We start from the raw sequence: 15,067 nt of genomic DNA, 5'->3' as shown, positions 1-15,067 counted from the left end.
AAAATAAATATTTTTTTTATTTTCCCATCCTTTGGGAAAACCATTTTACATATTTTCAATCCGATAGAGTATTGACTGTATTATTTTTTATTGATTATTAAAATTATATCATTTATTGAAAATAGTTTAAATTATTAATACATATTGTTAATATTATCATTATTTGTCAATAACAAAAAAATGTAATGTGATCTCCAAATAACACAAAAATTTAAACTATATAAAATAGTTTAATTAAGTCAAAAGTAATTCGAAAACCTACTTATCATTTACTAATAAATTATAATTTTATTATAATTAAATATAGTTTAATGATAAAAAACGGGGTTTCTAAAGAAACAAACATTCATCTAATTACTAGAATAAAATTCAAGCTTAATTTAAGGTAAACAATTCATATTATAAGGTTAAGCGACTCTCCCAAAGGCTCTCCCAAATATTGTTAATAAAACCGGGAAACTGTTTTAATTTTATTGTATTTTGTTTTATTCATTTATTGGTTGATTTTTTCAATTTTTATATTGTTTCTATAAAACAGGGTTTCAATGTTTTTTATGGATTTAAAAAAAGAATCTTCTACAACGATCAATAATGTTTTGTTTCTTTAAAAAATCGCCCGATTTTGTAGTTTTTTTAACACGAAATTATCCTAATAATTATTTAAATTATCCTGTTTATGCAGAGAAAATTGATATATTATAATTCAAAAATAATCCCGATTTTCAAAGTAAAAAAGGTTTGATATTGGTTATAATGTTTTGCGATTAGGGAAATTATTACTATCAATTCTCATTAATTTAGATTGAAAGAGGCTGTTTTTTACTGAATAATTTAACCCTTTCGGCAATAAAAAAGTATTCTGACGTGTAAACAAATTTTTTTGGTCATGTTTTTAAAATTTTCGAACCATGATTAGAATAATAACAATATCAAAAAATGCCTTCTTGAAAAAAGTTGTTAAAAAAGACCCAAAAACCAATTTTTGGCCGAAAAACCGAAAAATGAACCAAAACTTAGTCAAAAATAATAAAAATGAGGACTCAATTACCTAAGATTTGTTTTTGAGGTTAAAAATAGCAACACGTATTTTTTTAAAAAAACACAGTCAAACTTTTCAAGAGCGGGAAGTTATGATAATTTTTGTTCTCTCAAGAACGGTCATTTTAGACAATCAAATTTAATTACTACTCTATAGAGAACTCGATTTTTGTTTCAGTTTAAACTGCTTTCTATTGAGAAACCCCGCTCTTCCAAAGTGCCACTTTTGTGATATTTTACTATATTTCAGAACCCCAAATTTGTTTTATTGAATAATAAAATATCAAATAAACGTAAAACAAATCTTGTCAATAAATAAGAAGTATATTAATAATACGAAAATGAATCATAACAAACTCAATTTAATTTACGTTGGTGTTGACTAAATGAACAGCAAGTTGCTTTTTAATTCGATAATATTTTGTTTTTTATTGAAGATTTAGTTCATGTCATTAAAAATAGATTTTAAATAAAAAAACAAAAAAATAATCTATTAAAATTATTACAATTTAATAAGACAAATAAATAAAAAATATTGTTTGTAAGCTTAAATCTGGCATATTGGAAAACCCCATTTTTGTCGTAAAAAGCAAAACACAATTTACTAAAAAGTTGGGTAATAAAAAATAGTAATTGTCATTACGAAAAATAATCAATTAACACAATAGGAATTAATGATTGCAGATAATACAGGATTCGTTATCTCAACATCGTGTGTAAATTTATCGTCGTTTTTTAGTGTCATTTCAAGAGTACAACAAAAAGCAATATTCAACGTGTGAACATGATAATTGGTACAGTTTTGTTCTGAAACAACAGAAAATATATATATATATATAAGCAAAAACGTATTTTTAGTAAAAGATTGTAAAATAAAAGAAAAAAGAAAAAACTAATGCGGGTTTCCTAAATTCATTTGTGCCAGATTTAAGCGTTCAAACAATAAATAAAACAGTTTAGTTAGTTATTTATTTAATATTATAAAACAATTGTTTATAAAAGTTTCTAATTCTCCAAACATCATTTTTTTCCAAATTTTAAATAATTCTATAATATTTATTTTATGTTATTATAATCATACAAAATAATTGTTTTATTATGTCTTCACTTTCTAAATTATTTTTGTATGAATTCTATCGAATATCATTTTGAAAACAAAGGCAAAAATCAAATTTGGTAAAGAATTATTTGAAAAATTATATTTTTTAGCTTTGGGCCATTTGAGTGTTAAGATTTTTTTGCCTACCAAAAAATCTTTTTCTTTGTTGATGGATAATAGCTTCACTTCTTTTATTTTTGACTGAATCGTTGACAATCAAATTAATATTGAGGACTCCCAAATATGGTTAAAACAATTATTAATTTGCAATTAAATTGTTTTTCAAACAAAATTATATATTATTATTTTTAAATTATTTTTAAAAATAATAATAGACTCTACTGAAAGTAGTAAATTGAATAAACACTCTGAATTTATACCTTTATTATAGAATCAATAGAATGTATTTAAAGAGTAAATTAAGGACATTCTTTTGCAAGACTATAAAAGAGATAACCGATATGGCAACAAAATATGGAATATAATAAACCTGGACAAATAAACTCCTTTTTATAATATTCACCATCTTCACAGCAAAGATTCATGATAATTATAGCTAGAGGTGGACAGAAACAACAAAGAAAGAATTCCAATACAGAAAACCCACAGATATTAAAACCCTCTTTATTTTCTTTTGTTTCTGTATCACTCATCTGATGTTTTTAGATGAACAACTTTTTTATAAGTTTGCAAACTAAAACTACACGTTGTGTTAGATTATAAATATTACACAGTTATCGACGTCATAAGTGTTTTATATATTATTTTTATAATGAGTAACACATTTGTGTAACTTTTCAATAAGATCAGTGACTCTATTATTATCAATATAGAATATTTTATGGTTCTATATACTAAAAATATATACTCTATAGAACTTAACTATTAATAAGTTATTAATAAAATATTGTATTATAATGAATAAAAGACCAATGATTAGTACCACTGGTAAATTCTGAGATACATAACGTCGAAAGGTGAATTGGCGAAATTAAAAGAGTCCATTTCCGTCTCAAAAGCGTCGCTCAACTTTGTTCCTCTAATTTCAAATGTTTCGAGATTTGATTTTTTCATTCTGATTTCAAAACAATTCATTATGAAGAATAAAACCGTATCCTTTTGGTTAGGTCGTGGGAAAAATAGCAAATGGTTGTTATCCTTTCTGGCCTTAAAGTAAATGGGCGGTGTCTTTTCCGGATTAAGCAAAGAGAACACTTTCATCTGTTCATCACCCACCACATAGTTTCCTTGTATAACGGGCAAAATGTGGTGAAACGAGCCAAATATATCTTTGTCTGTCGATGTAATGATGAACATGATATCTTTCTGGCTTTCAATTAAATCAAATACCTTATTTGGTGTTGCAAGGGTCTTTCCATCGAATTCCCCAAGTAACTTGTACTGTTTGAATCCCGTTAAGCCCTGTAAAAAAGGCAAATAGCATTGCCCCTCTTTCAATTGCATCAAATCAATTCTCGTCGCATATTCAGTCAACATTTGATTGAGCAAATCTTCTGGAATTGCCACATTAACCACTTTCTCTGTTGTGCCATGATGCGTTTTGTAATAATCTTCCACGAGCTGTTTAAATTGGGGCGATACATTTTCACGTTGCACTAACTCCTCTATACACACATTTGTTATTTCGTCACTTTGTTGTGTGATACTCATGACTTTTTGAGTTCATTGAGTGTCATATTCCTAAACTTCATTCTTCAAAAACAAATTTTATAATTATAGTATTTAATCTATATGTTTTAATAAAACTAATTATATTTGTTGTTTAGTATAATTATTATTTGAATATAATAATTTAAATATGGTTTATTATATAAGAATAATAATAAAAATAACAATTAATTATTTATATATCAATAACAAATTATATTTTTAATAAATTATCAAAACCCGATAAATAGTACTAAAGAAAGGTACAATAACACGATAATGAACAACATAGGATAAGAGTAACCCTAAGAATAATAATGAACTCACAGTAAGCAAAGCAAGTTAATGTCAAAAAAGCGTGTTGACACTCGTCTTAAAACCCTTATAGAGAACGGTGTGAGCACCGGCCAACGTACACTCATTACCGTAGTAGGAAGCAAAGCGTCACAACAAGTGATGAATTTGTATTACATGATGACAAAAGCGATGAACACACCAAAAGAGCGCATTTTGTGGTGCTACAAGAAGGACCTTGGGTTCAGTACCAATGCCAAGCGCCGTGTTCGAGACAAAGGAAAGAATGCTGAGGAATTCAGTGGGAATGCGTTTGAACTCTTTTTGAGTACGACCGACATCAGATACGTCTTTTACAATGAAACTCATAAGATTCTGGGTAACACATTTGGGATGGTTGTTCTTCAAGACTTTGAAGCGATGACTCCAAACATCATGGCACGAACTATTGAGACTGTTAAAGGTGGTGGAATCATATTAGTCTTACTCAGTGGAATGACGAGCATTAAACAGTTGTACAAACTGAACATGGACATCAATGATAGATACCGGGACGAGTCAACTGACTTAGTCTCTTCGCGATTTAACGAACGATTTGTGTTGTCATTGTCCGACAATTTGTGCTCTGTGGTCATCTCTGATGAGTTAGACGTTCTTCCCATCTTTGAGCATTCTTTGAAGATCGATAAAGTTGAAGGAAAGGTCGAGATCCGACAGGAGTTACTTGATATCAGAAATTCATTCTCACAAATACAGTACCTCAACGAAATTGTGAAGACTACAGTCACTGCAGACCAGGCAAAGTGTGTTGTGAAGTTATTTGACTGTTTGAAAGAGAAGACCTTGAACTCGACTATATCAATTACTGCGGGAAGAGGAAGAGGAAAGAGTGCAGCGCTTGGATTGACTATAGCGTGCTCTGTTGCGCTTGGATATTCCAACATCTTTGTGACTTCGCCCTCTCCGGAGAATGTCAAAACGGTGTTTGAATTTGCAGTGAAGGGTCTTGAGATATTTGGGATGAAAGAGCACTTAGACTTTGACTTAGTGCAAACGCAAAGAAGTGAATTTGGGAAGTCTGTTGTGAGGATTAATATTCATCAGGATCACCGACAAACTGTTCAATACATTTTACCAACAGACACCGCTATGTTGGCTCAAGCAGAGATTTTAATGGTGGACGAAGCCGCTGCTATTCCTTTGCCAATAGTTAAGAAATTACTTGGGAACTATATAGTCATCTTGTCGACTACAACGAACGGATATGAAGGAACTGGACGTTCACTCTCATTGAAACTTATTAAGGAATTGAGAGAAGGCACTACGAAGTATTCGAATGGGAGAAAGTTTTTTGAATACGCGTTGGATGAACCTATTAGATACGCTAGCGGCGACCAAGTCGAAAAGTGGTTGAACCATTTGCTCTGTCTTGATGCATCAAACACTTTATTACATGTCACGACTACTCCACCACCAGAACAATGCGAGTTGTTCTATGTCAATAGAGACACTCTGTTTTCATACAACAAAGACGCAGAGAAGTTCTTGCAACAACTTGTTGGACTCTTTGTGACATCCCATTATAAGAACACACCGAATGATTTGCAACTCCTTGCAGACTCACCAAATCATTGCATTTTCGTGTTGACTGGGCCAGTCGGCGACGACGGCGAATTGCCGGACATTTTGGCTGCAGTCCAATTAGCATTTGAAGGCAAAATAGCAAGGAAGAAAGTGTCCAAGAGTTGGTGCCATGGGAAGAAAGAAGCGGGTGATTTGATTCCATGGACTTTAACACAACAGTTCTTGGACGATGAATTTGCAGGGTTGACTGGTGCGAGAGTGGTTAGGATTTGTACTCATCCTGATGTGACATCTATGGGGTATGGTTCTAAAATCCTCCAAATGCTCAATTTGTATTTTACTGGAATGATTGTCTCGTTGGGTGATATGGAAGAGGAAACCCCAGAACAAGACACTAAAGAGAAATCAGTTGATGTTCGAAAGCATCTCGGCCCACTTCTTATTAACCCTGGAAATAGAAAACCAGAAGTGTTGGACTACTTGGGTGTTGCGTTTGGATACACCCCACAGCTTGCAAAGTTCTGGGGCAATGCGGAGTATACCCCCGTCTATTTCAGGCAAACGGCGAATGATATAACTGGAGAGCACTCGTGTATTATGGTGAAACAATTGAGTAAAACGTTTGGGGAGTGGAGCTCTGAGTATTCGAATGACTTTAGGGTTAGGTTTTCGAAGTTGTTAGGATTTGAATTTAAGAGTGTCAATGCGACTGACGCTTTGAAATTGGTAGTTCCGAATCTGAAGACCCTTCCCGAGAGTATGAAAGAAAGAGGGGATATCAATTTTGGTGTGAGAGATATCAAACGAATAGAATATTACAGTAAGAATATGATTGATTACCACATCATTATAGACATGTTGCCCGCAATTGCTAATGCCTTTGTAATGGGATGCGACTTTGGATTTTCAGTGACACAACAAGTCATATTAATTGGTATGGGGTTACAGTACAAAAACGTCGACCAAGTTGCAGAGGATTTGAACATCCCAACAAATCAAGTGATGGGGCTTTTCAATAAAGTGATGAGGAAGGTGCTCGACTTTTTAAACAAAAAGGCAAAGCAGGCGAGTAAAGAAAAGAAAGAAACAAAAGAGAAAAAGGAGGCAAAAAACGAGAAGAAAAAGAAGGCGGACAATGCAATGGAAGAGGAGAGTGATGAAGAAAAGGGTGAACAGGAGAGTGCAGGAAACCCCAAAATGGAAGAAGAGAAGTCGAAAAGTGACGACGAGTCTGAAAAGGTGAAAGAAGAAGTCGCAAAGAAGAAGCATCAAGAGGACAAAGTAGATACAGCAGAGAAAGAGATTCTTCGAGAACGCGCAATGAAGTTGAAAGAGCTTGGTGTGAGTGGAGACGATTTTGTCATCAATGATAACGTATATGAGTTGAAGGACATAGAACAACTGAAGGGACGAATCCCAACTTCCGTGTCTGTTGAAAAGCATAAAGGCGAGTTTAAAGGGTCAATCAAATTCCCTCAGAAGCCCAAGTCTGGTAAGAATGAAAAGTCAAGAAAAGACAAACCGAAGAAAAAATTCACCCGAAGTAAGAATTGATTGATTTTTTGAATAAGACGAGTTAGTATTAGCATAAATAATTACTAGTTACTTAATAGTATTAATAAATAATAAATAAATACTATTATTATTACTATTAAAAAGACCAATAAGGAATTCACACATTTAACGACTTTGACTCAGCAGTGCAGTGTATTTTTGTATCTTGGCCTTTATTTGCCCAAGCTCATTTTGAAAGTAAACATATTGGTGATATATCTCGTCGTAATAATGTTTTTTCTGTGCGACTTCTTGTTCTAATTCTGCATACTTCTTCTCAAGAAAGTGAATATTTGAGAGTTGTTCAAGAGTTGCCTGTCCATTCATTTCTGCTACACTTTGATAGGTTGCATTGACTTCGGCCAACTTTTGTTCGAGTAACAACTTCTTTTGTTGAAGAGCATAAACCGTTCGTTTGAGTGTATTCTGCTCTTCTTTTGCAGCTTCGAGTTCGTTTTGTGCTTGTATTAATTGTTCGTTTAACACATTATACTTCCTATTAAATTCCTTTTCAACTGCTACCATCCGAACCATATATTGTTGAACAAAATACTCTCTGCACTGTTTGTTCAATTGCAGTTGAAACGAGTGAACAATTTTTTGGAGGGTTTCTTTGTCCTTTCAGTTATTAATTGTGGTATTGGGGTTTGATATGTATTAACAAACCGCTAAAATTTGAAAATCTTCGTTTGATTGCGCAAGTTTAATCCATTGATCGTACGATGTTGTGTCAACTATTTTGGAGCCTACTAAGTGATATTCCATTCTTCGCGTTTTTAGTTTTCTCTCTTTTTAGTTGTATAGTTCAATTTGTAACCATTTTAAACTAATCTTTTGGGTTTTTCTTATGGAAAAAAGAATTAAATTATATTATTGTTTTTTGTTGATATTTTGATAATATATTAATAATTATCATAATATATATCATCCAATATTAATTATTATAGTACACAATTAATAACATTTTTAATAACATTTATTAAAAGCGTGAAATAAAAACAATTTTAATTTATTATTTAATAGAGAACTGTTACTATTTTTTGAAGTTTGTTATTATATTGTAAATCAGTATTAAAATTGTTTATCAAGTGTACTGATTTTACAAAGTGAGAAGTTAGTTATAACATCTAAAACGTTACTAGTATTCTATATTCCATTTGTATATTTCTATTGTTTTTCATTAAAGATATGAGATAATTTTTATTCAAATTTGTATATAAACAATTTTATTCGAAACAAAAAAAATTAAGTTGAGACATTTGAAAAAAACAATACATTTTTGTTTTTTTTTGTTAAACACTTTGCGTTTATTTTGATAATATTTTAATTTCATTTGGTACAATCATGTATATTTGTTGAATACTTTTAAATTAATTTAAAACTAACTGTATGATAAGAATATAACAACTTTAAACAAGTGTATTATATAATTGACATAATATACAAATTATTTTGGTTTGTTTTTACATGTAGATCGAACTTTTTTGTTGAACATATCACTCTTTTAAATTAACACTCAATATATGTACATAGAATATACAATAAAAACAACAAAGATAACACAATTATTAAATTGTATTTGTTTTAAGTTATTGTTGTCTATTCAATTTTTATCATAATAATAAAAATGATTGACTATCGAGAAATTTGGGTAATAAAACGTTAATGCCATAATGATAACGAAATCCAAAAACACATGTTTGTGTGAACATATAGTGTTAAAATAATTTATGTCTTTTAATGTGATTATTATCCATCCAACTTTGTTGTAAAGTTTCAATTGTTATCTTCTTCATAAACATTTTAATTGTGTAAATCCAATAAACAAATAAAAACCATTTATGTAATCACAATGATGGCGTGGATGAGACCTGGTAGGTACAAGATGATAGTCAAAAGTAAATTGATGAGAAAGTCGCACCCACATCCCTTCTTCAGAAGAACAGCGAGTGGTGGGAGAAATATCGCAATGATAATCAGTGAGAGTGTTGAGCAGCCCATTATGTCGAATGGGACTTGAGTTTCGAAAATACCTTAAGTATCATAGAATGTTTTTTGTCTTAGTTTCCATAAACAAAGGAAATAATCATATTGGTTCTCTTTATATTTTAAACAATCAATTTATAATCCAATTAATTATTATTATTAATAGTTATATATATTAAGCAAAACAAACAAATTAATAAAATAGTTAAAATACTATTGAAAGTATTATATATATAGTTGATAGAGTGTTTCGAAAAGAGATACAAAAAAACAATCAAGTTATTCCTCAAGAACAGCCACTTTTCTCTGTTGAATTTTAGACATAGACTCGTTTATTTCTTTAAGCGAAAGAAAGAGATCGTTGTTGTTTCTTGTAAGTGTGTCTCTGATGATCTGAAGAGGAATTTTCTTTCCAAAGTTCATTTGGATAGCAACCAAAAGCTCAAAAGGATACTGATGTTCCTCTTCACTGACTGAGTCCATTGTGTTTTGACTTTCAAACTCTCCCTTATAAATAGCGTTATCCCTTTTTCACTCATACTCTCTCATATTCTTTGACCCAACCACACCAATTTCAACTTTTTTTGTTATTTTACTTTACTCTTCGTTTTGTAAGATAAAAAAATATTTCAATAAATAAATATTGATATAATAAAAACTATAAAATAATAATTATAATTATAATTATAATTTTAATTTATAATTTCTATTTTTTATTGTAGTTAATAAATATATAGTAAATAAGTACTAGAATCATTTTAGTGTTTTATTTTTTTAATAAAAAATTTCAAATCTAATAACAATTTTGAATTTGTTTTATATTTAGTCTTTGTCTGTTATTATTTTATATAAAATAATAGTTATTGTATCAATAAGATTTAACCCACAAATAGACTAAGCACTCTGCTTACTCTAAAAAGATGATTGAGACATCCTCTCTTGGTACTTGACTGGTGTCGTGGAATGAAGGAACACCCAAAGCTAAACATCCAACCACTTTCTTTCCTTTTAGTCCAACAATCTCAAGACACTCATCAAATAAAAACATGAACTTTAACAAACCACACCAAAGAGAGCCATACATTTTGTTGGTTGCTGCAAGTCGGGTTAAAGCAATAGTTCCATCGTCATTTGCCCAAACATTTTGAGTGTCTTCGACGAAGCAATAACAACGTGTGGAGCCTTTCTGACGATCAAATCGACACTCAAAAAGTTACCAAAGATATTAACGATTTCTGGAATCTGCAATGCTACTTCGTTTATTTTTTTAATTACCTTTGTTAGCTTTGGCTCATTTATTACAAGATATTTGATTAATCTCCAATTCTTGGCGGAAGGGGAGAATCTTGTCAAATTGATAAGTTCAGTCAACTCTTCTTTGGGGATTGGGCCTTTAAAAGATCTTGTTGATTTTCTTGTTTTAATTGCATCTATGACATCTTTATGTCCTTCTGGAACTTTTTCAAGTGGTTTTTCAAAGAGAGTGATTGCTTTGCTTTTACAAATTGAAGAACAGTGTCCACATTTAAAGCAGTTTGAAGCTTCTTCTTCGACAATCGTGATCTTGTGATTTTCCACTTTGAGACATTGTGCTATGCAGTCACGTGCACACATACCACATCCTTTGCACAACTCCATGTTAATCTTCAAGTAACTCATTTGATGATTATTTCTCGTCCCCATTCTTTTAATACAATTTACTGTTTTTCTATTTTTACGAAATGTTCGAAATAAATATTATAGTTGGAATCTCAGTTTAATAGGGGGTCATAAATATGGGATTTACAATCAGGGCTCTCAAAATTTCAAACCCCCGTCCCCACGTGGCAAGATTTAAGAACTCGATTACATTGTGATTTCAATAAATAGCATAAATCCATATTATTTTTAGTTATACTTCAATTTCTTTCTTAACCAAAAAACACACAAAAACTAAAATAACGGCAAAAATCAAAATTTTAGCACATCTTTTACAAAAATATAAAAATTTTATATCAAAGAATTTTTCTTTCACAAATTTACCAAAGTTTATATAATTATTATTTATTATTTTATTTTATATTTGTAATAAAACATATGTTCAACAGTAAGTATTGAATTAAAAACTTTTTATGTTGACTGTCAAACACAATTGAAAACGTGGATAGTGGTGCAACAATTAGTTCAAACACATTTATCATATGAAATAAATAAACATCTTCTGTTTGATTATCAAGTTTGTTTTAAAACGCGACATAATGTTAACTAATATTATTACACTAAAAGTCTGTTTAACCCTTCGAGGACGGGAAAAATCAAAATGTGTAAAAAATAAAAATCTTAGTCAATTGTAATGTACATGTGACCTTTTTTTCTTTAATTTTTTCAAAAAAGCTAGACACCCTGGAACGACGGCTCTAGTAAATTTTTATGGTAAATTGTTATAAATTATAGTAAAAAAGTGAATTTTTTGTTGAAGTTGGGATGAACAAAGGTTCACTTTTTTTGCTTGATCTTTTCAGAAACAAGTCACAGTTCAATGGAAAAATTAGATCAAACATTTATTGAGATGACCACAATCTCTTACAATAATAAAATTAATTATAAAATATAACAAAGACCAAATTGCATCATAAAACATACTGGTCCAGAATATTCAAAATCAATTGCATCATAAAATAACAAAGAAAAGAAAATAAAGCACAGACTTTGAGGTGTATTGAAATTTCATTATGCAATTGATCTCAAAAACAATTACAAAGGAAATTAAATAGATTATTTTTTGTAAACTTTGAAAAATACAATAATTTAAAAATTGGGTTTTACTATATTTTTGTAAAAGAAATAAGATAAGACGAAAAGACACTTTTGTTTGTTCCGACTTTAAAAAAAACAATCTTAGAGAACATAAGTGTAAAATAAACAAAAAATATCTAAAATACATTTTCAAAAGTATCAAAAATCACAAAATCGAGAAAAATTCTCGAAAATGACTTAAACAGTCAATATAGTCGCGTTTGTATAAACTTTGATCACCATGAGGTTTTATGGTCACCCGTTGAATTTCACGTCGTGCCACTGTCGAGGAAGCAAGATATGAATTAATTATTTGTAATTTTATTTTTTTATCATTTTCAAACAAAAACAAAGGGCAAAATTGATTTGATATTATCATTTTCATATAAATGTTATTGTATATGATAATCAAATGCTTATTTTGCATTCACTATTTATGCATTTTTAAATTATACATTTTTGGGCAACAAACAAATAATTTACATTAAAAATAAAGGGATAATAGAAATTATAAACAAAAAAACAAATAGCAAAAAACTTAACAAATAATAAAAAAATATTTTGAACTATATTATATAATAAAAAATATTATTTATAAAAATGGAAATTTAATAAATTATAGTTTTGTAATAATAAATTTACAATTTGATAGAATTATCAACAAACACCATTATAACACCATTATCACCATAATACTCATGCATATAATTTACCAACGGTTGTTTATGGTGTTGAGTAACGACATCACGATGTTGTTATAACACAAGTTTTTAAAAACTTATCCATAAGTATAAAAGAAAAAAAATGGTATAATGACCCTTATTTTTATTTTATTTCACGATAATTTTTTTCGAAGTTCAATAAAAAGCACGTATTGAATGAAATAAACAGTTCCTACTTTATAAAAAACCAAACAAAATAGAAAAATCATTTCATTTTCATTAAAGCACCAGAAAGATTGTTCAAAAAATCCACTCGTTTGCAAGGGTGGTAATTTGAGTACGTTTTATACGCGTTTAAGGCAGCTATATCAATCATATCATATAAAGCCCTGATGTTCCACCTGTTTGTTCGACGTCTACACGTATAATACCTGGTCATCTGATCCACAGTGTCAACCCCACCCATTTTGTGGTTGTAATCAAGGATGGGCTGGGGTTTGTGTATTGTCATTTTTTCTTTGCCAATGAACACATCCTGCTCGACGACTTCAATTTCATTCTTTTCGTGGCAGGTTGACAAGACCAATACCAGCTTCTTTTTCTCGTTGAAGTAAGAGATGAGCTTACACTTTCCTTTCGAGAAAAAGATGGTGGTATCGGGAGTTCTTCCTTTGATTGCCTTGGCTTCGTCAGGAAGTTCTTTCCTATTAATCCTCATGGTTCCCAAAAGTTGGCACCCACATGAAGCAAGGTAGTGTGACAACCTTAACGTACAGAAGAAGTTGTCACACACAACTGTAAACTTGTTACCACGGCATAACATGGGTAGCACCATGTCCCTGACCACTCTAAAGCCCTGATTGTATTCCTTACCACCACACTTACCACAGTACATTTGGAGGTTTAGAGTCATTCCTGTTTCACAGTCAGCACACATCTACAAGTTAGAAAACTATAAATAACTCAAATAAACAAATAATTAAATTATTAAATTTGATCATACATGTCAAACCAATAATAACTATCCGTCATTTTTGACTTCATAAATAAAACTCATTTGGTAAAAATAGAACAAACCCAAAACTTTATACCATAACGTCCAGGCTTAGACTTAATAAACACCTTAGCCCACATATGCCCTTTATAAGAACACAAATGTTCGTCAACCGAAACACTATTACTAGGTTTGTAATAGGTTTGGTTGACAAGGTTAGAAATAAACTTATCTAAAATCACTCTAATTTTAGAAAAGCTGTCGTGTGCATTTGGAGTTATTGCAGGGACGACTTTAACAACTCCACTACCAACAATGCCCCTTTTGATTCTGACATCTTTCCTGAGTTGCTCTTCAGAGAGATCTCTGAAATCTCGATCTGAATATTCCGCGCAGTTGAAATACTCTCCTTCTGGTCCGTTGTCAGCCTCCTCTTTCTCTTCGACATCCCCATCATCTGAAGTGTCTGATGCATCATCACAAACATCATCTGGCTGGCCCACATCGTAAGTTTCGATGTGTGAAGAAATGAATTTAAACATGTCACGTGGCATGCTATTTCTATAAATAGATTTTCCGTGGTCGATTGACCAAAGCTCTTCCACTGGATTAATGATATCATGGTGAGCTCCCATGTAGAGAAGAATTCCTAGGTACCTCAGGATGCTAGTTTTAGAAAGTTTGTTATCATCAGTCTTATGTTCTTTGGCTATTTTTTTATTTGAAAACAACAAAAGGTTATTTGCTATCTCTTCACAAAAAAACAACCTAAAACACTCAACTTCAGTTAAATTACTTCCTTTGGGATCAAACGAGTAAGTTGGAGCAGGCGAAGGTTTAACGTGTCGTGAGCTTTTTGGTGCTTCTCCTTCTTTCTTCCATTTAAATGTGCAAACAATCTCGTCTTCTTGCATAAGGATTATGTTTTTTTTAATTCGATAAAAATGTTTGCGATAGAAATTTATTGTTTTAATTTAACATATTATAATATTACAATGATTTACATATATATAATAAATAATAATATTACTATTAAAAACGATCAATGAATAATATTTTTAAATATTATAGTATTATATAAGAATAATTTAAATTAATTAAAAATTCATTATAAATTTAATTTATACTTTAGATTATATTTATTTTAAAATAATACAAATTATAACTAATTTTCATTGTTATTGTTGATTATATTTATTAGTGAAACTAATTTAAATTTGAATTATTAGCTTGTTTTTATGTTTCATTGAGTGGAATTATTTTCAAATGTTTGATGGATAAATATTTTTTTTTGTTGTCTTGTATCCAAATTAATATACAATAATTTACAATAAGTAATAAATTATTGTAAAAATATACTATTGCTACTTTTTGAAATTTATCAAAAAATAAAAAATGATTCAAATTTTTCAA

General features: G+C 30.2%; 5 protein-coding genes across 5 annotated transcripts; 1 reads left to right on the top strand and 4 right to left on the bottom strand.

The window, feature by feature from the left end:
- Positions 1-3,073: 3,073 nt before the first annotated feature.
- EIN_019470 (hypothetical protein) lies at positions 3,074-3,808 on the bottom strand (the record flags this gene model as incomplete). The annotated part of the gene is made up of 1 exon (XM_004257271.1): positions 3,074-3,808. The coding sequence occupies one exon, from the start codon at positions 3,806-3,808 to the stop codon at positions 3,074-3,076; it is 735 nt and encodes a 244-aa protein (XP_004257319.1).
- Positions 3,809-4,150: 342 nt separating this feature from the next.
- On the top strand, positions 4,151-7,237 carry EIN_019460 (hypothetical protein; the record flags this gene model as incomplete). Its single annotated transcript, XM_004257270.1, has 1 exon — positions 4,151-7,237. One exon carries the CDS (start codon positions 4,151-4,153, stop codon positions 7,235-7,237), a length of 3,087 nt encoding a protein of 1,028 aa, XP_004257318.1.
- Positions 7,238-7,363: 126 nt separating this feature from the next.
- EIN_019450 (hypothetical protein) lies at positions 7,364-8,002 on the bottom strand (the record flags this gene model as incomplete). The annotated part of the gene is made up of 2 exons (XM_004257269.1): positions 7,364-7,855; positions 7,904-8,002. 2 exons carry the CDS (start codon positions 8,000-8,002, stop codon positions 7,364-7,366), a joined length of 591 nt encoding a protein of 196 aa, XP_004257317.1.
- A 2,099-nt stretch (positions 8,003-10,101) lies between these two features.
- On the bottom strand, positions 10,102-10,906 carry EIN_019440 (hypothetical protein; the record flags this gene model as incomplete). Its single annotated transcript, XM_004257268.1, has 3 exons — positions 10,102-10,228; positions 10,255-10,405; positions 10,429-10,906. 3 exons carry the CDS (start codon positions 10,904-10,906, stop codon positions 10,102-10,104), a joined length of 756 nt encoding a protein of 251 aa, XP_004257316.1.
- Positions 10,907-12,925: 2,019 nt separating this feature from the next.
- Positions 12,926-14,568, bottom strand: EIN_019430 (hypothetical protein; the record flags this gene model as incomplete). Its single annotated transcript, XM_004257267.1, has 2 exons — positions 12,926-13,597; positions 13,738-14,568. 2 exons carry the CDS (start codon positions 14,566-14,568, stop codon positions 12,926-12,928), a joined length of 1,503 nt encoding a protein of 500 aa, XP_004257315.1.
- Between the last annotated feature and the right edge of the window lie 499 nt (positions 14,569-15,067).

This window comes from Entamoeba invadens (genome assembly GCF_000330505.1).
Source record: "Entamoeba invadens IP1 unplaced genomic scaffold scaff_1105074724629, whole genome shotgun sequence".
NCBI classification, from domain to species: Eukaryota; Evosea; order Mastigamoebida; family Endamoebidae; genus Entamoeba; species Entamoeba invadens.
This window is presented reverse-complemented; position numbering and strand designations above follow the sequence as displayed.